The sequence below is a fragment of the Rhinoderma darwinii genome, chromosome 8 (genome assembly GCF_050947455.1).
Source record: "Rhinoderma darwinii isolate aRhiDar2 chromosome 8, aRhiDar2.hap1, whole genome shotgun sequence".
Lineage (NCBI taxonomy): Eukaryota > Metazoa > Chordata > Amphibia > Anura > Rhinodermatidae > Rhinoderma > Rhinoderma darwinii.
In genome coordinates, this window is record NC_134694.1 from 98,645,204 (window position 1) to 98,673,013 (window position 27,810).

General features: G+C 40.4%; 1 protein-coding gene across 1 annotated transcript; it reads left to right on the plus strand.

Annotated features, from left to right (window-relative positions):
* On the plus strand, positions 1–27,199 carry LOC142658780 (sodium- and chloride-dependent neutral and basic amino acid transporter B(0+)-like). The gene is made up of 14 exons (XM_075834394.1): positions 1–63; positions 944–1,091; positions 5,589–5,720; positions 7,749–7,910; positions 8,196–8,316; positions 10,766–10,898; positions 10,999–11,139; positions 11,334–11,562; positions 12,572–12,697; positions 15,557–15,675; positions 18,179–18,278; positions 21,685–21,794; positions 26,027–26,194; positions 26,904–27,199. Exons 1-14 carry the CDS (start codon positions 1–3, stop codon positions 27,147–27,149), a joined length of 1,998 nt encoding a protein of 665 aa, XP_075690509.1. The 3' UTR covers positions 27,150–27,199.
* Positions 27,200–27,810: the final 611 nt, after the last annotated feature.

The following is a 27,810-nucleotide window of genomic DNA, read 5'->3' on the forward strand; positions in this document are numbered from 1 at the left end:
ATGGGAATTATACCTTTACCGGGATTTATGAGATGTGCACAAAAAAAATCTGTAGATATAAATGTAAGTAATCTATCTATCTATCTATCTATCTATCTATCTATCTATCTATCTATCTATCTATCTATCTATCTATCTATCTATCTATCTATCTATTTATTTCTCTATCTTTATATCTACATATTGTTATCAACCATGACTAATATTTATTTTAGACTCTCGAGTTCACGTTTTGATCTACGTCAAATATATACACTTGTATGACAAAAAAAAGGTATAGAGATATATACTGTTACATACTCATAGGTGTCTTGCTACTGTTTTCGCATATGTTGGCCAACTTTTTTTTTAGGGTACTGAAAAGCATGGACTATCATCTTCTGGACCACAAAAAAAACTTAATTTACTATATATTATATATTTAAGACAGAAGACAACGGCAGACAGTTAAAAATATATGGGTATACATTCGGATTTGTCTGGAGAAAAAAAAGTCCCATTAATAAATACCCTATTAGGGGATTCTAAGTTCATAGAAGGGAGTTTGTCATTTGGTACCTCCATCTATTAGTAACAGCGAGAAGCATATACGAAGAGCACCTTCCTCTCTAGAGGAACCAGCATATCCATGTATGACAGCTTATTGATTTTTATGCACAACATGCAATGCTTCATGTTACCTGTGGGGGTGCTAAAGGAGAATTGAACGCTTGTTACCAGATTCCCCGGCAGAATACAGCTGACTGATGAAGGTCCCAGAACACACTATGATCAGTTTATTTTTGGGGGGGCCTTCTAATATAAAGATACTGGCGCTCTAAATTGTAGATTGGTGGCTTTTCTGTGCTAAAGATGATTATTGTCTAACTTTCTTTTAAAGCATTTTATATATTCAAGTACTTCAATTAACTCAAAGTCTAATTAATATACATGTTGAACGTAGAATGATGTCAATGAAACTGCCAATGATGAAGAATCAGAACGGGAGATGTGGTCTAGTAAAGCTGACTATCTGTTGTCTATGGTGGGATATGCAGTGGGACTTGGAAATGTCTGGAGATTTCCATACCTTGCTTTCAAACATGGCGGAGGTAAATAGACATCATTACTGAAAGAGGTGAAAGGTACATTGTCTGGAAATAAGTTTCAAACTTATTTATAACAGCAAAAATAAGTACATTTAAAGCAGATCCGTCATCAGACTATGCTAAGACTATGCCTATGTAAGGGCAGCATTGTATGGGGATAAGTCTGCTCTCCTATTAGCCAAATGGCACAAAAAAATATTGTGCCGTTTGGTTAATTGGAGTGATCAAAGAATACACCGGACCCATAGCATTGAGTCCAGTGTATTCATGAAAGGAGCGCTCCCATTGCCTCCCCCGTCTCTTTTTGTCATCCTCATAGTGATTGATGGGCTGCTGTGTATACACCACTGAGAGGGGCTGGAGGAGCGCACCCCTCATGAATACATCGTGAGGGCGAGAGTATCCAATTAGCCAAATGGCACAATATGTTTTTAGCTCCTACCTTACAAAGAGCAGCATAGTCTGATGACAGATCCACTTTAAATTGGTTCCTCAGTTCTTGGGTTATATATATGAATATGCTATTTGGACTAATGAAAGTCCCACAAATTAGGTGCTTCTATAGAACTACTTTAGTCTATGTAAAACATTGCACCAACTTACACTGGCATAAGATATTTATTGCAGAAAATGTTTCACATCTTTTTTTAAGTACACCCACAGTGCCCCTATTTTTATGCCTTCTATAGTCCCCATAAGTGCTAAGATGAGTGCATCAACTTAAATGCCACATACAGTGTCTCCACAGGTACCAGCCATTCTGCCCATCACAGGGCCAGAAGAGCAGTAAACCTTGCTCGTGCGCTGCCCCACTGGTGATTGCCCCTGATGATCAATCAGTTTCTTTATTATAGCCAATCTATAATTGACCAAGGTGAAATTTTCTGTTTGCTTCGGGTCTTAAATGAGGGCATCAGTACTTGCACTATGCAGATCAGCCACCTTCTTTATAAAGAAATACTCCCTCTGTTGGTTATAAATTGAGGGGTAATAGGGCATTCACTGATAATGTTTTGAGCCATGTAGAGAGATGCCCAGGTATTTCAACATTGGGGCACCCCTGTTAACATTTTTGAAAGAAAGAGTAGAGATAAGACCAAGGGTGTATATACCTACATAAATACAATTGCTACATAGTAAGTACATTGTCTCAGAGGGGATTAATCTTCCACATCTTCTTGTTTCAGAGCATGCTCACAATCTAATGACTTTCTCATATTCTTCCCACATAAAATTTAATATGTAATCATCAATGTACATAATATAAAACACCTCCTGTTATAATATTTGGATTGTGCTCCCTGAAGAAACCTACTATTAGTAAAACGGATCTCCACCCATAACCATTTGGAGCTTGATGTTAAGCAACTCACTTCCATTGACATGATCCAGTTCTCTGATAGAGCCCTTGTCATAGAACTAGAAAATGTTACATTTTGGATAAACGCACCATTTTAAAGGATATTAGAGCGATACACAGAACAGTCCCCCTGATATATACTATTAGGGGACTGGACTCTTCTATTAATTGTTCACTGAATTGGTTGAAGAGGCACTGAAAATATGCAACATAGCGAGATCACAACAATAATTAATAGTGAAGAGCCTGGAGATAGGCAGTGACCCCATAACAGTGCGTCCCCTGCTGGACTAGTTTAGAACTATGCAGCCACACAAACTGGAGTTTGGTCAGAATTGTAGTGGTCATGCTTAACTAGGTTATCTATGTTTTATACAATAACTGGTGCACTTTACATAAACTTACATTTTTGCTGCATGACTTTTGTCAGATGCTCCTTAGCAAAAGGATTAAAATCAACTACTGTCAAATGATCCTTGAAAAATGCTACACTATGTTGTGCGAATATCCGTAATTCGAATTGGGTTCCATTCGATCGAATCTGACATCCGATTTGATCAGAATTTATTCACACGAATAGCAGGTGCCTGATTGCCCTGAAAACTCGTGTCTGACTCTCTGATGTCTACTAGGACTGTTTGGGTTGGCCACTTTATGTTTCTTTTCACTAATGTGTGGGAAAAAGCATTTTGTGCCACTCCCTAATACATAGTTATCAGAAGATCAGTCTTTCTCTATGAAGCGCTGCCCCTTGTTAGCACTTCTCCACAGACTGTACGGCGCTCCTGTACTGAACATGGCCGCTGATGGAGGGACATGTGACCAGGCGCGTCCATCACTGGCATCCATTGAATAATACTGTGAACAGCAAGGATAACTAGCACATGCCAGTGCTCTTGCCTAGTCTTATTTAATGTAGGCCGCTGATAAACATGCTTTGTGATATCCCTCTCCATCAGCGACCATTTTCAAAACTAGAGCGCAGTACAATCTGTGGAGAAAGCTGTACTAACAAGGGGGCAGCGCTTCACAGAGGAAGACATCGGCGCTGATCTTCTAATAACTGTATTAGTAAGTGGCACCTAACGCTGTTTCACACACATTAGTGAAAACAAACATAAAGCGGCCAACCCGTATAACACCAAGCCAGCATAATGGTGGCCGCCACTTCGACTAATCCAAAACTTTTGGGAACTTTGAACCAATTTTGATTTGTGTAGAATTTATTTTTCCATCTCTATTGCTAATGAACAAATTACAAAGCAAGAGACTTCTGCTAAAGATCTACTTTACTCCAGTCCGTTTGTCAGCCATTGGCTGTCTTGTGAGCCACGATGTACTAGGTGCAATGCTCTCAGGGGCACCTATTCCCCATCTGGGACTACCCCATTATTTCTGTCTCTTGGAATCAGGTGTATCACTTTATAAACTCTTGTCTGGGGCTCCCAGGAACCTGCATCCCAAAGATTTGGAATTGAAACTCCTGAGCCCCAATGCAAAATCTATAATATTGACTTAATCTACCAAGTGCCATTTACAATGCTGGTGTCTTCTTGTGTGGCATAGTGACTTTTTACCCATTCAGGCACCAAGGCCAGGTGCGACCACTACCTCTGCAGTCTGCACCCCCTATAACTACTGCCCTACTGCTTCCCTGGGGTAAATTTACTTGGCTTGGAAGAAATCGTCCCTTATAAACATGAAGGACGGTTTTTATGTCTCCTTCTGTTTTATGCCCAGAAGCTCCTATTAAACTAGACACCCACTAAGACCCCTCTTAACCATTGCATTTCTGTACTAGACAATGCTCTTTCCCTTTACAAGCTCATTTACTGTACGTCTCTAGAGATACTCCTGAGAGATTTTGAATGGTCTGGGGCTTATGGTCCGATGCCAGGACAAACTCCTCTGCAGATAATTGAAGTTTTCTCCGTAGTAGTACAGTATGATTGTAGTTGTGGTGCCTCTCCAATGTTGACCCTGTACTTGATTTCTTGAGATTGGTTACTCGGTACCCTGTTAGTTTCAAGTTAATTCTTCAAAGCAAATACAAATAATACTTTAAAAAAAAGGATACAGCTGACATCATTTATAACTACTCAGAGAAAGGAAAGTTTTACTTTTAAACAAGGAAATGATAGTATTTCTTTATTCAAATTAGTCCCCCAGGTATGCAAAGACAAACAAAATAGAATTTCTGTATTCTGGGTGGAGTTACTCTATAAGTTACTTTACGCAACAACCATACCATTATAATACAATTACATGTAAATAATACAGTGTGTAGTACGTTATGTAAGCTTGTGCATTTCTCAAACAATTAAAGTAACATCCACAACTAGTGAAGAAGTGAATGCATTTTATCACCATAATAATATTTATTTCCTGTTATTTTTATAGCGCCAAGAAAGTTTGTAGCGCTGTACAGATATTGTCAGCACATCTGTCCCTGTCCCCAATGGGCTCACAATCTAATTTTCCTTTTCTTAGACACACACTAGGGTCAAATTTATAGGGAGCCAATTATCCTATTAATATGTTTCTGGAGTGTGGGGGGAAACCGCAGTACCCGGAGAAGAACCCATACAAACACACAAGGAGAACATACAAACCATGCAAATATCTTTGGTCAAACCCAGCACTGCAAGCCAACAGAGCTAACCATTGAGTTACCATGTTGCCCATTTTCAATTATTTATAATTAACTTAAAACACACTGCAAATTCTAATTCTGTTTGAATCTGCCATTAAAAAAAATATGAATATAAAATCAAAGTCATATAGAAATACAGTAGGGTCCACATAGACAAACTATGGGTGCAGCATTATAGCATTATACAACTCTGAGCTTGTAGAAAGCCATTTACAGCCGTGTACATGAGCCAATAATTAACCTGTGTACCTGTTTCCAAAAATCAAAACCGGACCATGTGGAAGAAGGATCCTCTGTTCATCTTCAAGGATCAGGAAAGTTTACGTTTTTTACTACTCAGTACAGATGGTAGAGACGATTCTCCAGGTTCGAGATTTGCCGCAAATCCGAATGATTTAATCCAATTTTTGAGAATCAATCCATTCTTAAAGATTCTTTGATCCATACAGATAACAAAGAAGTAACAATGTTTTTGGATTTTTTTTAGGAGCCTTCCTAATCCCTTATACAATTATGCTGGCATTGGCTGGTTTACCAATGTTCTTTTTGGAATGTTCAATTGGACAGTTTGCCAGTCTGGGTCCTATTGCGGTATGGAGGATTGTGCCACTCTTTCAAGGTAAGATATAAAGTCTTCATTTCAGTTGTTATATTCTCTTTGCTGGTTACGGGAACGTTTTTAAGATGGTTGCAAATTTCAATTTCAATTACAGCTACAGTGATATGGAAATGTATTTACCCACTTTGATTTACATAAGGAACAAAAAGATGTTGAAATAATATTGTATGAATGTGCATGTTGGGCAGGGGCAAATCTAAGAAAAAAAGGTGAACCTGGGGTCAGATATCTCATCTCGTTTTTGCCGCACATTTTCTAAAATGGAGTGACATTAATATGACCCTCCAGTCCAGGTGAAGGGAGTGTTTTATCAAACTTTTAACAAACTTCTTGCCTCGATCTGTAACGCACCTCAACTCACATAGACGACTGGATTTTATGTGTCATTGAATGGGGCACTTGAGATTTACTACATAGAGAACATATGCTAATAACGTACAAAAGAAAAAATATATATTATTTTAATGTGAAGCTTTTTTAATCTCAAATATTTGTTATGCAAAACTCCAGTCACGTTGTTTATTGAATTTTCCACAAAAAAAGGAGACAATACACTTTGATATAGTAAATTCTAACAATTGTGAATGTAAGGACTCATGCACACATAATATTGATCCGTGTTGAACGGATCTATAATAAAACACCCATAAATCATACTATTAATCTCCGTGTCATGAACCATAATTGCTGCTTGTTGCAGAGGGAAAATGATTGGCCCTAGGTTGCATGATACCATGTGTGTTACCTTCTGTGGGTGCCCTTTTTCCATATGGAGTATTGTCATACAGTGTACAAATAACCATACCGCCCAAAACACAGTGCCATATGTTGGCCAAATAACATTTCCAAACAGTTGCCTAAATAACAATGCCTAACAGTGCTGCCACCACTAATAAGCTATTAAGATTAATAGTAGTCACAAGCTTAAGGTATCAGGCCATCTGTGGCGCACTTATAGCTCCCAACAATTGTGTCCTCATTAGCGGGACACTTTTGAGCCCCACCCCGATCCCGCTGAGAACGGCGGCAAATCATCCTAAGCACACCCACTTTCATGCAAATTTGCATAAGATATGCCAACTTTGCGGCACAGTCGTGGGATAGTGGAAACTGCACAGTTGGGAGGCACGTGCAGTGTACATGGTGCACACCCCTAAGGCTGGCCCTGAGGTGGGAGAGTTCGTTTTTCTGAAACCAGATTAGTATAAAGAGCCTGGCGTAAAGTTGACACTTCCCAGAATGCAAAGTATCTGCAAGCATTGAGTCTAGGAATGCTCAGAGATCCCAGCACTGAAGCCTGCAGAATTATGAATACAGCTCTGGACTATAATACAATCTTGCAGTACAGAAATATGTTAATTAAAACAAATACATCCTTTACCCTTGTGAGTGGCATAACTAGAGGCCTATGGGCCATGTAAAAATCTCTGCACCGCTTCAGACCTTTCTGCTCTGATCTTTTAAATTATCCTTACCCAAAATATTTAAATATCTATGAAGAGCTACCTGGAGAAAAACATATCTGACTTACATGCACCGTGTTTGTGCTGGTTCCAGTTGTGCCGACTTTTCAATGGTCACAGGTGTATTCAGTACATGGTACTCATATATATGTAAATTCCATTGATTTGAATGGGGGCCATAAAATACTACATTCCTATTGGAGTGGCCATCTGCAGTAAGTTGGATGGGACAACCCCTTGGAATAACTTTTCCCTGTAATAATGCAGTTATATATAAAGACAACGATGTTAATAAAATAATGGTGTAGATGTGGTAGTTGTAGATGGCATAGTAGTAGACGCTGCAGAATGGTCACAGGTGTATTCAGTACATGGTACTCATATATATGTAAATTCCATGTGGTAGTTGTAGATGGCATAGTAGTAGACGCTGCAGAATGGTCACCCTCCTAATCATTTCTTTAGGAACCCTTTAACTTATTTTTTCCACTTCATATTCCATAATGATCTAGATGTGTCTGGTATTAAATGGTCTATGATTGTACCGCCTCTATTTCCATTGCAGGGGTTGGCATCACGATGGTTCTCATTTCAGGACTGGTATCTATTTACTACAATGTTATTGTCGCCTACAGTCTATATTATCTATTTGCCTCATTTAATAGTTACCTGCCATGGGCGGAGTGTTTCCACTGGGCAGATAGTAGATGTCGTAATGGTATATCAGGTCAGTATTTTCTTTTTATTTTATATGTTCTTTCTATAGCCTTGCTCTCTTATGGTAGGGGAGTATGGAATGTAATTGGGACATGGAGGCTTCTTTTATGGGGGCACTGTGGTTGGTTCTGCACTGGGGCAGCCAGGGCTCAAACAGAATGTAGGCATAATACACACATAACCGTATATTTTAAAAAACACACTCTAGTCTTTTATAATGGGCAGGATGACCAGAAATAGTGCCTTAAGATGGACAGATAAATTGTAATTCATTACATTCTTTTTTTTATTCTAGGATTATGCAATGTAACTCTGGACAATGCTTTAGTAACTGTGAATGTGTCGTGGGTAAACGACAACAATCTCTCATGCATTGCTGACAATGATACTGAACTACCAAGTAAACAGTACTGGGAGTAAGTATACGGCCATGTTCACACACTGAGGACAAAGGCTGGGTTCACACGTGGCGGAATTTCACTTAAATTCCGCTGCGGACACTCCGCAGCGTTAATCTGCAGCGGAGCCGTTTCTCCATTGACTTCCACTTTAATTTAGCAGTGTTCGTTTAGACGATGCGTAAAATTCCGCTGCGGAGCATAGGCTGCGGAGCGGAATTTGGTGTCCGCAGCATGCTCTGTCTGTTGCGGAGCAGTGGCGGACTGGTTGCGGACTCATGGCGGAATTTCTCCATTGACTTCAATGGAGATTCTAATTTCCGCAATGAAGTCCGCAGCTGTCATGCACATGTTATGTGTGCTGCGGATGCATCTTGCTTTTTTAACTTGACATTTCTTCATTCTGGCTGGACCTATGTATTTCTAGGTCTACAGCCAGACTGAGGAAGTCAATGGGGCTCCCGTAATGACGGGAGCGTTGCTAGGAGACGTCAGTAAATAGTCACTGTCCAGGGTGCTGAAAGAGTTAAGCGATCGGCAGTAACTGTTTCTGCACCCGGGACAGTGACTACCGATCCCAATATACAGCAACCTGTCAAAAAAAATAGAAGTTCATACTTACCGAGAACTCCCTGCTTCTGTCTCCAGTCCGGCCTCCCAGGATGACGTTTCAGTCTAAGTGACGGCTGCAGCCAATCACAGGCCAATAACAGGCTGCAGCGGTCACATGGACTGCCGCGTCATCCAGGGAGGTCGGGCTGGATGCCGAAGGAGGGACGCGTCACCAAGACAACGGCCGGTAAGTATGAATTTCTTTGACTTTCACAAGGGAAAGTGCTGTCCCTTCTCTCTATCCTGCACTGATAGGGAGAAGGGAAGTACTTTTACCGCAGTCCGCAGCAGCTAGTCCGCATCAATTTACTGCACATTTTGTGCAGATCCGCAGCAGAATCTGCAACGCAGATTCTGTGCGGCATTGATGCGGACAGTTGCGGAGGAAATCCGCCACGTGGGGGCATGCCCTTAAAGAGAATTGAGACACGGATAATGCGCCTAAATCCTACTCAGATCCGCTGACATTTCGCATGCAATGCAAGTGAATGGGGTTTTTGCAAATCCATGAAAATGCTCCGGGAAAAAAATCAGCGACAAATAATGATCATGATGTCGGTTTTAACATTTGTAGCATGATTATAATTGGCACGGATTCTGCATTGAAAAGCTGCGAATTAGCCCCATTGAATTACAATCCACGTGCAGATCCACTGGCACAGGCGCAGCAAAAACTCGAGTTTATGGCCTGATTCAGACGAACGTGAGCTTTTTGCGCACGCAAAAACCGCTGCGTTTTGTGTGCGCAAAAGGCACTTGACAGCTCCGTGTGCCCTGTTCATATGGATGCGCGGCTGCGTGCTTTTCGCGCAGCCGCCATCTTTATGACACTCCGTTTGGATGTTTGTAAACAGAAAAGCACGTGGTGCTTTTCTGTTTACATTCATTATTTTACTGTTATTGCGCGAATAACGTGGGGCATGCGTGATTTTCACGCACCTATTGACTTCAATGGGTGCGTGATGCGTGAAAAACGCCTAAATATAGAGCATGTCGCGAGTTTTACGCAGCGGTCTAACTCTGCGCAAAACTCACGGACTGTCTGCACTGCCCCATAGACTTGTATTGGTCCGCGCGAGCCGCTTGAAAACCACGCGGGCTGCACGGACGCAAATCATGGTCGTCTGAATCCGGCCTTAGAATCAGATTTCTGCCACAGATTTTCTAAAAAATCCACGGCGCATTTGCTGTGAACTTAGCTATAAAGTAATTTGGAATATAACTAGGATTAAAAATAGTGGAATGCGAATTTTCAGCAAACCGTATTTGCAGTGAAATGGCACCAAACACATGCAGGTTATTGTCACGGTGTAGTAATGCTTAAACTCTCTGCTGTACCATTTCTGGTGAATACACCCAAAAAGCAATTACTTTCCCCTAGAAATGAAGAAGACTAGAGTATTTACACATGCTATTTCTGTTGCGCATTTACTGCCGTTTTTGGCACATTTTTTTTCTGCTAAAGAAAAATCATAAAAAGCCACAGCAAAATACAAGGGGAACACCGCATCAAAAACTTCACATGTGAATGCACTCGAATGGGAAACCTTGTATGTTAAACCGTATTTCTGGTAATATGACATCATTTATGGGCTATATATGTCTATCCCCTGTATTTTTTCTATAGGGTCTTTTTGCTTAATTAAGGAAAATAGTAACACCCCAAAATAATGAGAGGCAATAAATTCTGCTCATCCCATCATCTTCATAACATTGATGTACGCTTTAAACTGAGGTTTGCACCATCTTAGCAAAATATAATTTTAAGAGTTAAGACTTTGATCTCAAATTATTGTTTCTAGGTTCACCTCTGTCATTGAATACAGTACTAATCTGAACTTCGTCATGTTTTTAGAAAAGTGACCCTGCAGCAGTCTGGTAGCCTTGATGAAACAGGTCACGTGGTTTGGTACCTAGCTCTTTGCTTGCTGTTGGCATGGATTATAACTGTTGCTTCATTATCTAAAGGCATAAAGTCTTCCGGAAAGGTACGGTTACAATCCTACTACTACTTAATCATTTTATAGATTCTATAATTATCAAAAATAGATTGGTAGTAATGTATTGCCTCTTAATTCCTAAAATTAGGTGGTGTACTTCACAGCCCTGTTTCCCTATGTCGTCTTAATTATCCTCCTTATCAGAGGAGCTACACTGGAGGGGGCAAGGGATGGCATTGAATATTATATTGGCCAACAATCTGACATCAGCAAGCTTAGTAATGGTGATGTGAGTATTTGCAATCTAACTTTGCATTTCACTTTTTATTATTTTTTTTATTTTTGGGTAGTACAAACTAGACCCAACTGGACAACTTTTGGACCCTAACAAGTACTATTTGTGATGGTCGCAGTGTTGTCCTAGCCTACTTATGATTACATCTGTGCCAAGTTTTAATTGTCAACGTAATTTTCTTTTCCCAGGTGTGGAGAGATGCTGCTACCCAAATATTTTACTCTCTTTCAACGGCCTGGGGAGGACTGATCGCTCTTTCATCTTACAACAAATTCCACAACAACTGTTACCTGGATTCCATAGTGGTTTGCATAGTAAACTGCCTGACCAGTGTACTCGCAGGATTCTCAATCTTCTCCATATTGGGACACATGGCGTTAGTATCAGGGAAAAAAGTCTCAGAAGTAGTTGATGAAGGTAACAAAATTATCTTGAATGCTGCTGGAAGTAGCACTGAACTTGGAGTATAAAAGAGCAACAAAAACAATTTAAAGATATATATTTAGAAGTTCCTTAAAAAAGAAAAAAAAATGGAGATCTTTTTAATTTGCTCTTGTAGATTTTCTTCTAGGGCACCACTGTTAAGCATCAGAGTCTGTATGGAGGCACTCAGAGTCCCTGGGGCTATGTACTATGGTGCCGTAGATAGTCAGTGTGCATAGATTTTAGCATGGGCAATAGGGGTAAATGTCCCGTTGCCCCCATTACCTCATCCCATTTCAAGTAGTCTTTTTTTAACTTCCTCCATGGCAGGTCAGCTCATATCTATATCCAGGTGATGTATGTTGTATCATTTTGGGACTGTTACTTGGGTTCTGTATGAAACTCTTATGTGGGCACTATGCTTGCTGCACTTTTTTTGGTACTGAATGGTTCTATTATATGGGCAGTGTAAAGTATTATGGTAGCAACTGAGTTCATCATGTTCCGGCTTCTAAAAAATTGGTGGGGACTCCCAACTACATGTTCCGTACATGTTTTACCCAGGGGCCTCCACCAATCTAGATCAAGTCCAGGATGTGCCGCCATATGTTGCCACCATACAGCACCATATTATGAAGGTATTCTCCCATAGAAGGAAGGCCTTGGTAAAACGGTATCCGATTGGAGAATTCCACAATATACTGTATATTTTTTGTCATTCATATGGAAAAAAAAAGCCAGATCTGCATTTCATCAAAAATTAAAAATGGCCTTTTCAGTTTGTTGTTTGATCACCAAAAAACATAATCACTCAAAGCAAAAAGGAAACTCAGTGCCTGTAGTGTCTTGGTGAGTACAAGCCGGAATCACCAGTAATACCCACTGAGCCATAAAAAGTTGTATACTTCTGTATTGTCGATACCATTTTTATATTTCTGTAAATGTTACATATTGATATTCATTTCAGTCCTAAACAGACTAAAAAAGGAAACTTGCTTTATAGGATTTGGCCTGGCATTTATCGCTTATCCAGATGCACTGGCAAAACTACCAGTATCTCCACTGTGGTCTATTTTATTCTTCTGCATGCTCTTGACTTTAGGACTTGACTCACAATTTGCTACAATCGGTAAGCTGAAAATCTTTTTATCATTCACAATGAGGTGTAATGTATAGTATGTTTTAGTCATTTAGGCCACTGTGAGAAGTGGGTTATTTTTGTTTTTTTCTGTAGAGATCCTAGAAATAGCACAACACCTATGAGCTATTTGTCTGAATATGCGGCATGATTCAATTTGCCAGTAAACAATGATTGATGCCAAATGAAGCTATTTAATTTATAGTAAATGCCAATTCAGTCCGCTAGCATGAGGTTTAAATGACCAAAAATTTACCTCATTGTTGACTGTTATCATCCACTGGAATGTGTATGTAATCTGATGTAGGTCAGACTCAGGGATGATGGCTGGACTACCCATCATCCCTGTATATAACCCAAATCATCCCTGTATATAACAACCATCATTCCTGTATATACCGGTCATCATTCCTGTATATAACCCCATCATTACTGTATACACCAGCCATTATTCATGTATATAACAACCATCTTCCCTGCATATAACCCCCATCATGTCGGTATCATCCCTGTATATAACCACCATCATTCCTGTATATAACCACCATCATTCATGTATATACCAGCCAGGCTGGCATATACAAGAATGATGGGGGTTATATACAGTGATGATGGCTGGTATATACAGGAATGATGGATGGTATATACAGGGATGATGGGGGCTATATACAGGGATGATGAGGGTTATATATGGGGTTAATGGGGTTATAAATGGGGATGATGGGGGTTACATACAGTGATGATGGCTGGACCAGGCATTATCAATTTATATAACCCCCATCATCCCTGTATACAACCCCCATCATCCCTATATATGCCAGCCATCATCCCTGTATATACCAAACCTCATCCCTGTATATAACCACCATCATCCCGGTATATAACCTCCATCCTCCCTGTATATAACCTCCACCATCCCTGTATATACCAGCCATCCTCCCTGTATATACCAGCCATTATCCCTGTACATAACCTCCATCATCCCTGTATATAACCTCCACCAACCCTGTATATACCAGCTATAATCCCTTTATATACCAGCCATCATCCCTGTATATACCAGCCATTATCCCTGTATACAACCTCCATCATCCCTGTATATACCAGCCAGGCTGGTATATACAGGGATGATAGGGGTTATGTACAGGGATCATGGCTGGTATATACAGCAACAGAGATGATATTTGGTATATACAGGGATGATGTGGGTTATATACTCTAATTCGCTTTCAGAGAGGTCTGCAACACTTTCCAATGCAAACTCCTCTGTCAGATGTCAGAGAAATGATTAAAAGCTATGTAGACCCTAATGGTATGGTGCAAATTACTTTTTGAGATACAGCTGCTTTGTATCCTGTATACAAAGTGGCTGTATCTAGCGCAAAGACCTGAATCCGTCAAGGCCGACAGCGGGTCCTTTGTGTCTCTAACACCTAGGATCCACCTGTCATCGATAACATCTAAGTTACAAATTTAGGCTTCGTTCACATCTGCGTCAGGGTTTTGTTCATGGGTTCCGTCAGATCTTTTCATCGGGGAACCCATGACCGGAAACCATAGCTTTCCATTTGCATTACCATTGATTTCAACTATGCTATTGATTCTGATGAAAAAGACAGAAACCTTACGGAACGCAGACAAACTGAAACCATTAGCAACAGAAGCGTTACCATTGAAATCATGGGTAATGCATCGGAAAGCTATGGTTTCCGTTTGGTTTCTGTTCATGGGTTCCCCTGACAGAAAGGTCTGATGGAACACATGATCACGACACAGATGTGAACAAAGCCTTAGATGTGATCGGTAACAGCTCGATCCTGCATGTTACATGCGTTGGGCGGGCCCACTAAGTTGGGGCCCACTCAGATATGTTTCCCCCTCCTTCTGTGCTATACTCCTAGTTACGCCTCTGAGGTCAGTACTTTTAGACTTGCCTTAAAAGGGGTTGTCTGCTTTGGACAAGAACTTTTGGGCACCTAAACAGTAAACTGTTTAAAGGGTGTTCTGCTGCTGGGGCCAACACTGATCAGCTGTGATCTGTGGAAGGAATTTGACAGAAAGTGTTTGATTCCTCTGCAGTGCTACCGAAGGTGAAATTAAGTATTACACATTTCCCATTCAAATTAATGGGCTGAGCAAGAGATACACTTTGTATTCATTATCCACTCTGGCTAAAACTGTAGATGAGTTTCCTGAATTGAAGGCCCTCCTCTGGTAACTCAGAATTCCCTAATAGGGTCTTTGAAAATGTTTTTCTAAATCAGACTATCTGCATCTATCTGAAGGAAGCTTGAGTATTGTACAATAAAAACGTCATAACATTTTCTAATATACTTTAGGTAATTTCTACTTACTACTGTACCAGTAGTAAACATTATTATTATTGAAAACCTGTCCTAAACATTTTTACTAATACAGGTGCGTGGCTTGTTACGTGTATTAGAGATCTTTCTTTTAACAAGCCCTTCACCTGTATGGTGGACATGGTCAACCTCCGGATCTAAATAATAATGTTTCCACTTATTGACAGCAAGCTAAAATTTTGCAAACAGTGAGGAAATAAACCCCAAGGTATATTACAAAGTTGCATAACTTTTCTTTATACACTGAAAAAGCGTAAAAACTGAAAAGTCTGTTTAATAACAGACATGGTGGTTAGACCCATTATTGCGAGTAAAACCTAACAATATTTCGTTACTAAGAATGCCAAAGAGTTAGAAGACGAATGTGCCATCCTGAATAGTTTTATTGCATGAAAAGAGAATATGTTTGTATAGCCTTGTGGGGGTGATAGGAGTGTATAATAAGCAGCAGGTCATTTGCGTTCTTTTTCTCTTTTACATTTTCAAGAAACTATTACGACAGCCATACAGGATGCATTCCCCAAAGCAATGAAGAAAATGCGGGTTCCTCTCACAGCAGCGCTCTGCGTGTTGTTGTTTCTTCTTGGTATCCCATGTGTCACTCAGGTAGATATTGCTTGTTGAGTTAAATTTACCTGTTATCCTAAACTAAATGCAACATAAAACTGATTTCATTAAAACACATCCAGTGATCATTACTAGATTACATTTCATGGGGAGAGAGTCTGCACCATGTGATAAAAATTACAACATTAACTGGTCATGACACAAACTAAATTATGACATTTTTTGTATCATGGAATGGTCATAATTTTATTTATTTATAAAATGTATAAGACTGGATTCACACTCAGCAATTTGACGTGTTTTCAGTGACATTTGTACCATATATTTTTATTTTTTTGCCCAGGTGTTAATTTAAAGTGTACCTCTACTTTCAAAAAACTTTGACATGTAATAGTGACACGTGAGAAGTTTTGATCAGTGGGGGTCAGAGGTAGAGGATAGGCCATCAATATTAGATTGGTGGGAGTCTGACTGTTGCCACCCTCTCCGATCAGCTGTTTGAAGTGGTGGCGGCACTCGTACAAGCACCGCAGCCTCTTGATTGTTTACTTTGTTCCTCTCCTGGTTTGCACTTGCACGCGCCGCTACCTCTGTCCCACCATAAATCTCTGTTATCCAGAGGCGTAGCTAGGTCCTCCAGCACCCAGGGCAAACATTCAGTTTGGCACCCTCCTCTACAAACTTCTTTCCCAACATCTAGGGAATCCATGTTTGTTTTTTACATTTTTTTTTAAAAAAAATTATGTAACTTGAGCATAAAACCATTTGTACATTTTGCAAGCAACATAGTTATATAAGGTAGTTAACATAATAATAAATTAAAAGAAAATAAATTAAAGAGGTCAGTGTGCCTGACTAAAACACATTGTATAACTGAGGCTAATAAGACTATATGGTGGCATAATGAACACCCCCCCTCCCTGTTAATAGTGCGACACAACATCCCGTAGATAGTGCCACACAGCTCTCCCTGTAGATAGTGCCACACTTCCCCCTTGTAGATAGTTCAAACACCCCCTTGTAGTACCAACACCCCCCGTAAGTGCCACCCAGCCCCGTGTAGATATTGTCATACAGATTCCCCTGTAGATAGTGCCACGCAGCCCCCCTGTAGATAGTGCCACTCCCCTTAAGATAGCGCTACACACCACACCTACCTCCCTGTAGATAGTGCCATTGGGGCTCCCACTAGGAGTGGAATCCTCGTTCTGGCCAGGGATTCCTCTCCTGGAGAAGCCCCTGACGTCACTATCCATATATGGAGAGAAAGTACTATGCACACCAGAGGGGAAATTCTTTTCCAAATGAATGTGACAGAGCGACGTTTCGGTCAATATCATGACCTTCCTCAGGCACTGTGTCAATGCTGGATCCTGTTTGATGGTGCATTCGTATGGCGGCTGACCGCTAGAGTGCGGCGCTACCTAGTACTGGCTATAAATAAATCATTCATTTGGAAAAGAATTTCCCCTCTTGTGTGCATAGTACTTTCTCTCTATTGGATCGGGTTGGGCCCCTACGCATGCACCCATGCTTAAACCTAGTGCTATCCGAACCTTGCTACAGTGATATCCATATATGGGCCAACTCCTGGAGCGGAATCCCCGGCCAGAGCGCTGCCGACGCTCTGCCCAAGAATTCTGCTCCAGGAGGAGTCCCTGACGTCCCTGTCCATATATGCCCCTGTCCATCAGCAATGCTCTGGCCGGGGATTCCTCTCCTGGAGGAGCCCCTGACGTCACTGTCCATATATGGATAGTGATGTCAGGGGCTTCTCCAGGAGTGGAATCCCCGGCCAGAGCATCGGAAACACTCTGGCCGGGGATTCCACTCCAGGAGGTGGCTCTGACGTCACTGTCCGACAGCAGGGGCTTCTCCAGGGGCGGAATCCCCGGCTAGCGTGTCTGCAATGCTCTGGCCGGGGTTTCCACTCCACGAGGAGCCACTGACATCCCTGTCCATATATGGACAGGGATGTCAGGGGCCTCCTCTAAGAGCGGAATACAGCCCAGCCCTGCGCTCCCTCCCTACCTGCCCCTCCTTGCTACACCCCTGTGTTATCTGTAGGTGTCATGGTTGGTCCTACAGCTATTTTACCCACGGTGATTGTCGTACTATACAAATGCGATAAATCGCAGTACAATATTGCACGTTATCGCCGCTAATATTATTCTGATATCTTTATACTACTGTGATTTACCATGATTTGACAGTGTGATAATCTATTTGTGTAAAAAGAGATTATCACACATCGACTATTTATTACGAGATCGTCGGGGGAAAATTAGGTGGAATACATAAGTCGCTTGATAATCACAAGGTCAGAATTCTTATGATCATCGCCCTCAACCTTTTCCCCCATAGGAAAACATAGATTCAACACAACTCACAATTCTATACCAAGCATCGCCTGACTAAAAGTCACCATATTTTAGGGTGACTGAATTTGAATTTATATCCAAATTGCATTTTTATTTTATGTAAGTGTCTACATATATGTATATATTTTTTATTTGACTCATCTTAGTGCTTTCATTTGCAGGCTGGAATTTACTGGGTTATTCTTATTGACTCCTTTTGTGGAGGATGGGCTATTTTATTTGTCGCAGTATTGGAATTGGTGGCACTAATATGGATTTATGGTAGGTATAAACTAGCATATAGGTTATTTATGTCACTAGACATAGACTAAAATCTCCTCAATCATATGAACGTTCAGATACTTATTCTTCATCAGAACATTTGTCTGAAAACATGATACATGCTGAATTGTATTGTCATTCTGCGAGATGAAAAAATATCACATCAAAAGTTTTATCAGATCAAACTTTAATCAATTGGAAATTAAAGAGGAGCTGCCAGCTCTCCTGACATGTCTGTTTTAGTGAATAATTACTCCTAGAAATTTTTGAATAAATTGACAACTGGTTGTTACCATCACCCTTGTCAAAGCGGCGTGTTCCTACATAGTTTGAGGCTGTGAACACTGATTGGACAGTGTCAGTCTGTATAGGGACACACCCAGTTGCCAATTTATTACTAAATTTGTAGGGGGAATAAGAGAGGAACGGCACAACACAGAGTTATAAGGGAAATACAAGCATTTTCTTAGGCCCCATGCACATGACTGAAAAATCGCCCATAATTACGGGCCTTTATTACAGTCCGTAATTACAGGCCCATTCGTTTCTATGGCTGACGGACACCTTCCGGTATATTTACAGGAAGGTGTCCATGTCGTAGAAACTTGTCTAAAAAAATAGGACATATCCTATTTTTTTATTTTACGGACCGTGCTCTCATACTTTATAATAAATTACGGGTCATAATTATGAGCACGGTCGTGTGCATGGAGCCTTAAACAGACTTGTGAGGGGAAGTAACTGTTGACTTATTTCCCTTTCTTTTTGGACAACTATATTTCTCAAATGCAATATTTTTGGGGTTTCAGGACTCAGGCACATGGTAGTGCTGTGTGCACAGGCCCAGTATTGAAGTGTCCGTACATGTCCGTTTTACAGATCCCTGGGCACTCTGTGCAAGTACATTGTGCCTTCATGAGGTAGTAGGTACCGTAATCTCCCATAGAAGTAATGCTCCTCTGTAATATATCGTGCAATAGAGTATGCTGATGCCGAGTGGTCCTGGCACCCACATTGCTGTTAGTAGTTCTGATTTAAAACACAATAGGACACAGGACATATTCTAGTCACACTCCCCTACATTGCCGCCACTGGACCTGTCCTGTCACCACCGTGGCTTATGTCTCCCTTCCCTCCTACATAAGTAATGGCTAAGATGGTCACCTGGCGCATGACAATTAACCTCCTGCCCCTGTCTTTGTGAAAAATTGACAGACGTCAGTAACCGTCAATTAAAAGCAGTTGATGGCTTCTTTTCTTATGCAGTGATTGCCTATGCCATCTCTTGGAGCTGTGGCCTTATTATTCGGGTGTGGTAAGAGTAGTGGAAAAAGGGATAGATACTGAGGAATGGTGCAAGTAGCCAGAGTGCGTATGTATATGTAGCGAAAGTGTGCGTCTATGTATGTATGTTTGTATGTTGTGTGGGTGTATGCAGTGACATGCGTATGGGTGATTTTTCGTCCATCTATATAGTTAGTGTATGTGTGATTGTGCTTTTATGTAGGAAGTTACTGCGTCTACGTATGTAGCAAGCATGTGTGTTCTTGTGTGTAGTGAGTGCAAATATGTGTGTGTAGCATACGTGCATGTATATTTTGAGCGTGCTTTTGTATGCCTGCATGTATGTAGGGAATGTGCATTTGTGTGTGTATATGTGCGTGTAGTGACTTGTAGTATTTTTTGGGCACTACATGGCTGTATTATTTTTAGAATTTATGGCTGTATTCTTTACAAACTATGTAGTTCTATTATTTAAACATTGTAAAGTATAATATTATAATTTAAGCACTGTAAAGTGGCATTATTTAGGATTTTTATGGTGGTACCATATTGTAGCTGTATAGCAGCACTATTAGGTGTTTATGTGGCGTTACTATTTGTGCACGTTATTTCAGCACTCTATATGAATATTATGAACTTTATGATGGCAGTATTTGAGCACTTTATGATGCTATTTGACATTGTATTGGCGGTATTAATTTTGATTGAAAGTCATCTCTGTTCATGCCATGTTGATGGGCCTCTTTATTAAGAGTGTTTTACCTGGGCACCTTGTAGCACTATGTATCTGGTCTCGGAATGCAATGTGTGTCTGCACAATGTATAAACTCAATTTTTGGTAACTGTATGTGCTTTTTATTTAGTCATCGTATAACACTGTTTATCGGATTGCTGTATGGCACTAGTTATCTTATTGCTTTATGACAATATTCATTTTGTTGCTGGATGTAATATTTCAATGTAATTAATTTGTGTTTATTGATAATTATTTTTAATAATAAGCTCAAGGTTCCACATTCTCATACTGGCTAGTCCACCCTCCCCTTTTCTCATCATCTTTATGAAAATAGGGTTTATTGGTAATGGGGGCGTCGTTTTAGCAGTATGGTCAGTGTGACTATCCTAAAAACCATTTCAGTGGTGTGCTGCATGCCCTTCAATTAGGGAGAGTTCACACAGAGTTTTTTGACGAGTTTTTTACGTGGAAACCGCACCGCAAAACGCGCCAAGGAACAGCCGAAAATGCCTCCCATTGATTTCAATGGAAGGCGGAGGCGGTTTTTTCCTGGCTCGCGGGAAAAAGAAGGGACATGCCTTATCTTCAGGCGTTTACGCCTCTGACCACCCATTGACATCAATGGGAAAAACGGCGCGAAGAACAGCGCGAAAATCAGCGTGCAGGCAGAGGAAAATCTGCCTCATAATTCCAAACCGAATTTTGAGGCAGATTTTCCTCCTGCAAAAAACTCTGCATGTGGCTTATGGTTTCTGCCAGATCAGGTTTTTGGATGTACCCATTTATGTACATACTGTATGTATTTGTGTATGTAGTGAATGTGTGTATCCACTGTATGTATGTCCCGAATATGTACGGATAATAAATGTATGTATGAATACGTGCAGTGCAGTATCCATAGGTATGAATGTTTACGTAATTATACTCAGTGTGGCAAACCATTTTAAATTATGGGCTGGAGGGATGCCTACACTTTCCAAGCAGTCCAGGGCCCATGATACCCTTAATACACCCCTGGCTGTGACTATTCATTGCATTGTAGCTACTAAGATATGGGAACAGTGCAAGAACCCCTAGAGGCATCTTGTGTTGCCACCCTGGCATACACATATCAGAGATTAAGAAACTCAGGTTCTGTACCACCTTCATTTCACAATGAGATTATTTCAATGATGATATCATCAATTAAGTGGAGGTATGTATGCAGTCAACCGAAGAGAAATAATTATACACCAGCAATCTCCTAATAAAACGCTATTAGGTAATCTTTATTGACTCTGTTGGTTGATAATTGTTTGTTTTGCATAGACTGATTATTATTATTATTCATCTCACCTTTTCTTTCATTTACATAATGAAGTTTACATTAATTTTTCAACTCAACAGGCGGCAATAAAGTAATTATGGACATAGAGATGATGATTGGAAAGAAGCACTGGATCTTCTGGTTGTGGTGGAGAATCTGCTGGTATTTTGTGTCGCCGGGGCTCTTAGCAGTAAGTGTTATGTATGACCATCTTCCAGATAATGCTAAGTCAATTATTGCATTTACAGAACAATCTCTTTGGAAAGCATTTATTCAGCTTGGGGTGAATGTTATTAAGTTGTTATTAGAAAAATGTACTTCGAGGAGAACAGCAGAGGACATTATTAAAGGCATTTTGCAGGTTTAAAAACCCCCATTAAATATACCCTATTAAAGGGGTTTTCCCAGAATCATAAATTATCACCTACCCACGGATAGGTCGGGGGCCCCAGCATTCAGAAGATTATCACCTATCCTATAAATACCCCCACACACACAGTAATGGTGCCCCCATTCATTAAGTGTCCCTATTCAGTAATAAAGTCCCCTTAGTACCCCCCACTCAGTATTGGTGCCCCGTTGTGCCCTCTGCTCTGTAATAGTACCCCCCTTGTGCCCCTACTCAGTAATAGTGCCCCTTAGTGCCCCCACTCAGTAAAGGTGCCTCCTTAGTGACCCTCACTCATGAATTGTGCCCCCTTAGTGCCCCAAGTTAGTAATGGTCCTTCAGTCTACCCTCCTAGTAGTGGTACCCCCTAAGTGGCCCCACATAGTAATGGTGCCACCTTAGTGTCCCCACTCAGTAATAGTGGACTGTTAGTGCCCCTAATTAAAAAGGGTGACCCCTTTTAGTGCCCCCACTCAGTAATGGTGCCCCTTAGTGCTCCCACTCAGTAATGGTGCCCCCTTAATGCTCCCATTCAATAATAGTGCCCCTTTAGTGCCTTCCACTCAATAATGGTGCCCCTTTAGTGCCTTCCAGTTAGTAATGGTGCCGTTCTTAGTGTTTCCAATGCAGAAATGGGGGCACAATAAATAATAAAACTAATACTCACCTAGCCCAATTCCCATAATTAACGGAGCTCTGTCTCTTTAGGTCGTCAGGCTAAATGCCCGCCTGCAATCAGCTGATGCTGGCGAGCACGATTACGTCACTCCATCATGCTGGTCTTCCCAGGAGTCCCCGTCCTGACATCACATAGAGAGTAAATGGAGGAGCAGGGACTTTACAGCTTCCTGTCCAACCACAATATTCAACTGTTGAATGTAAAGATGAATGTAAGCGGCACTCACAAATCCTTTTAAAACGGTCAGTGTACTGCACAGGAGGACAATGATTCCTTGGCCTACAGCCGTTTCACGTGATGTCACTCTTCCTCGGGGCCTCATGGGATACATACTCCCTTTATATGGTAGTTACTTGTTTTTCACAATGAGTGTAAACATACAAGTTTTAGCAAAAACAGTTTAACACACAGCGCAACCTATTTAAAATACATTACATTACCTCATAATAGGGTTAAGATATCTTACAAGAAAGGACTAAAATCATTTTTATCACTTAACCGCACATGGCCCAACAATCAACGGTGCACTTTGTTACCAATTGGGAATGTATGGAGTGCCTGCCGGCAAACAGAGCCCTTGTTTCCCAACTACTAAAATTAAATTAACAAGTTTTATTTGGTATAGACGACCATAAACAGACTACATAAAGGTTAAAATTCCTGGTCAGTTGCTGATTGAAATCAGCATAGTGCAATGTGTGGACACTCGGAAAAGCAAGGTGCTAGCGACTGCAGACCGCAACACCACGCTGTAAGTTAAATTACTAGAGAATCAGCAAGACCAGGAATTTTAACCTTTATGTAGTCTGTTTATGGTCGTCTATACCAAATAAAACTTGTTAATTTAATTTTAGTAGTTGGGAAACAAGGGCTCTGTTTGCCGGCAGGCACTCCATACATTCTGAATCTCCTGCGCCCACCAACTATTGGGGTCCACCCCCTAGTAATTGCTTTGTTACCAATTGTAGCAGACTTCTATGTTTATCCGCACCTGTCATTACTCGCTTGATGCCTGCAAAAGTAAGTATTTTTGGATTTGAATTATGTGCCTCACGTACATGCTCAATCAGATGCGGGCACCTCTTTCCAGTTATGATAGAACAACAATGTTCCCTAAGGCAAACAAAAAGTGGCCTAATTGTTTTTACCACATAATTTACATAGGCAGAATACCACATATAATACATATGTTCACCTAGAGGTTATGAAGTCAGTTACATTGTATCGTTTTCCTCCTATTTGAACATATGCTTTATTAACCATTTGCGGGCAGAATCTGCAAGTGCCACTTCTATGGTTCCTTTGCGGGAGTTCCATGTCTAATCATTTGTGATCATTCTTCTTAGTTTCATCAAATGTACTCCTTACTATTGCATCTTTTGTGTTCTTAGACTTCATAAATGAAACAATGAGAAGTGCTTTTGCTCGATCCCCCAAATCCTTATCTGTTGCCAAGATGTGCCAACTACGGTGGACTGCCTCCTTTGTCTTGTCTGCCATTGGATTATATTTGAAAGAGAAAATGAATATTTTCTCCTTTCTTTTTACCTTATTTACATAGATTAAATCCATTCTTTCAGCTTGTACTGCTTTTGGAAAGGCTTCAGCAATTATTTCCTCTGGATACCCTCTCTCCCTGAGTCTCATTATAAACTCCTTTGATTGCAGCAAAAAGCTACTATATTCACTATTAATTCAGCGAAGCCTTCAGAAATTGCCCATACGGCAGTGACCTTTTTGTATAATTAGGATGATAGCTTTTATGGTGCAATGAGGCATTTGTGGAGGTCATTTTCCTATAACCCATTGTATGTATAGCACTATTTTCAATATAAATGGATACATCTAGAAAATGCATTGTTTGTCCTCCAAATTCTGCTGTAAATAGGGCTTTCATTCAAATACTACACAAAGTGGAAAAAAAAATCTGCTCCAATACCTAATATATGATACAAAAGGGGTATTCACTGTGTATTCACATATAATCTTCTTCCCAAATAGCCAGGAAATGTTTTGCAGGGGTCCCCATGGCCAATCCAGTTTCCTGATGATACCAGGAATTCCCAAAACAGAAAGCTTTATGCTCCAATACAAATCTCAGTTCTTCACAGATGTAATCTATACAAACACTATACATACACTGTTCTTTTCAGTCTTCATTAATAGTCTGCGGACAGCATTAATGCCATCCTTATGTTTTATTCTTAAATAAAGACTTACTACATATATAGATGCAAGTCTTCATTCACCATCTATGACTATTTTTCCTCTTGGAGCAACATTTTGGTATCGCTAAGGTAAGAGGGTACACTACAGAGAAGAGATCGCAAGTACCAGTCTAGATACTCAGACAATGGTTTAGTTATAGACCCACAACCAGAGACGATTGGCCGACCAGGAGGGTCGACCATTGTATTGTGAATTTTAGGTATCAAGTACCAACTTGGTTTACTTGGAGTTTTTCTGCCAATCCCTTTTGGAAGGCTCAATTTTAAACTCCTTGGCACAACAGTGTGCGTAACTTTTCTCTAGTTTTGCTGGTGGGGTCACATTTCAACTTACTATATATGTCCGAGTCCCCTAGCAGGCGTAAGGCCTCTCCGCTGTGTTAATCCCTAGACATCACTACAATATTACCGCCTTTGTCGGCTTGTTTTATTATTAATTGTTTGTTATTTTTTAACCTTTTTAATGCTTTCCCTTTAGGATAAATGTCCGCCTACAATGAGCTGATGCTGGCGGACACGATTACATCACTGCATCATGCTGGTCTGCACAGGAGTCCTGTCCCAACATCTCTTAGAGAGTGAATGGTGGAGCAGGGAGTTGACAGCTCCCTGCCCAGCCGTAATATTCAATTGTATCTTGAGGAGGCAGATGCAATTGAATGTGTTGGTTGCCCGCAACCCCCCTCCCACACCCCAGAGGAGGGGAGGGGGTGATGGTTGAAAAAAAAAATAACCAAACAAATGTTTACTTTTATTAGCAGTTGGCACATCCTGGCAACAAGTGTTCATTTCCCCTGCAGAGCCATCACAGGGGAAAAAGGCATTACATTGGATATGTCCATGTAATGCATGGAAATGAAAAGTTCTCCAGAGAGAGCGAGAGTTAGAGATGTTCTCTGTACCACTGTCTGCTCTGGCTGATAGAGGAACCCCTCTCTATTAATTAAGAACTTCCTAATAGGGTATTTGAAAATGGGTTTCCTAAACCAGGCAATCCCTTAAATTGATATTTACATTTTTTTTTTATTTTTTTTTTAAATACAGAAATAATGAGCCTCAAATCAACATTTTATATTGAGTTCTAAATTTGAATTTGATCATTAGAGACATGATTTATTTTTTTCCAGGTGATTTTGATTTGGTCACTGGTAACATTTGAAGCCCCTGAATATAATGGCGTTGTGTATCCTAACTGGGGAGTAATCATGGGATTCCTTATGGTTGCTTTCTGCCTCATATGGATTCCGATTATAGCGGGTGTCAAGATCATCCAAGCACGAGGAAATATTTTCCAGGTTAGTATATATTGGAGATGTTCAATGGCAGACAGTGATTTATTTTATTTTGACTATGTTTTAGCTATTTTTGAGATTATTTTTAGCTTAAAACATCCATTTTTTTAGGTATACTGCCTCTGAAGGCAACTCTGCTGCTAATTTCCATGACCTGCTCTGCTCCGAGTCGATAATTCCAACAAGTAAATCCACTCAAAACAAACTGCTCTTCTCCCGAATTTCCAACGTTATTTTAATTACCGATTGTAGCTTTGTAGTTATCAAAGGGGTTGTCTAATGGGGTTGTCCTTCACTCAGGACCCCTCTTTATGAGGCAAAATGGCCTCCTTTTCCACACATAATCCCACCCCAAAAATTATGTTTACGTCCATTGACTTCCTAGGTCCATTGGCTTCTTAGAGGTCCATTGGCTTCTTAGAGGGCCATTGGCTTTCTGTCAGCCATACTGGTCCCAGTGGCTTATGTTAGTAAACTTACACAAGTAATAGTCCAGAATTATGTCTATTGTAAATTAAATACTACCAAGTTAATGTAATAAAAAGGTTGTCATAATAACAAAAACAACAAGGATTATAATAAAATGAACTAGTAGCCCTGATATATTGAGAAGAGGCTTTAGATGTTATCTGCTAAAGACAAGCAGAATAAGGGGCAGATTTAATACAATAAGTCTTGATATGATGATAAAGTTAATTTTTTCCGCTTACAGCGTATTGCAAGTTGTTGTAGACCGACTCAAAACTGGGGTCCTGCCCTACAAAAAAATCGAGATGAGAGATACCAATATATGAAAGATGAAAGTGTGAAGAAGGAAGACAAGGGAATGGAAATGTCAGATAAAAAGGGGATTGAAAGATACATACAAATGAAAGATGAAGCGGTTAAGGAAGAAGACAAAGTGGTGGAAATTCCGGAAATTACAGGGTTTGATAACCCAACATTTCAGAGTGACTGAAAATAACTCATTTTGCTCTTACTTTGAATTATATTTATTAGTGCAGTATCTGTAAGTTGTTTTAAAAATCATTTGAATGGACATTATCACTCATCGGAGTAACGAGTAACCATGGGGCTCAATAGCAAAACGTAGAATAAGTCCCTACTCCACCATAACAACCAAGAGCAGCAAGGGAGGAGATGGAGAAATTTTGATCCTTCTTTCCTTGGTGCCTCAGTGTTTTTTAGTCAAGGCCTTTGCACTGCCTCCCGTTTTCCGACAGACAGAGCCCCCTGAATTTTGAGGAGGCTCCTTTAACAGTGTTTTGCATGTTGAGCCCCCATAGCAACGTCTACACCTGACACCCTGACAATTACACGCTTGTTCTCACTGCATGTAAAATTATCAGTGGAAAAGTCTGTGAAAATTCAGGACAAAATTGAGACAAATGTTAATATGCTTTAAAATGATTTTCTGGAACGTAAACATTGATGGCCTATCCTTAGGAGATGGGGATTAAACATGAATAGGACTAAGCTGCAGTATATAGCCCCTCATAAGGATGAGCCGCTGTACCTGTGTAAGCAATGAAGGGGAGCGACATGGCCACTTCATTGTGCTGGTGGGCAGGGGTCATGGAGTTTAGATCCCAATGATCAAACATTGATGGCCTATGAAA

Bases quoted from the DNA above. Each gene is read 5' to 3' on its own strand.
- LOC142658780 (XM_075834394.1), top strand. From the start codon at position 1: ATGGGAATTATACCTTTACCGGGATTTATGAGATGTGCACAAAAAAAA. The intron at 64-943 runs GTAAGTAATCTA...TGTTGAACGTAG, and splicing joins AAAAATCTGTAGATATAAAT to AATGATGTCAATGAAACTGC. The intron at 15,676-18,178 runs GTAGATATTGCT...TTTCATTTGCAG, and splicing joins GTATCCCATGTGTCACTCAG to GCTGGAATTTACTGGGTTAT.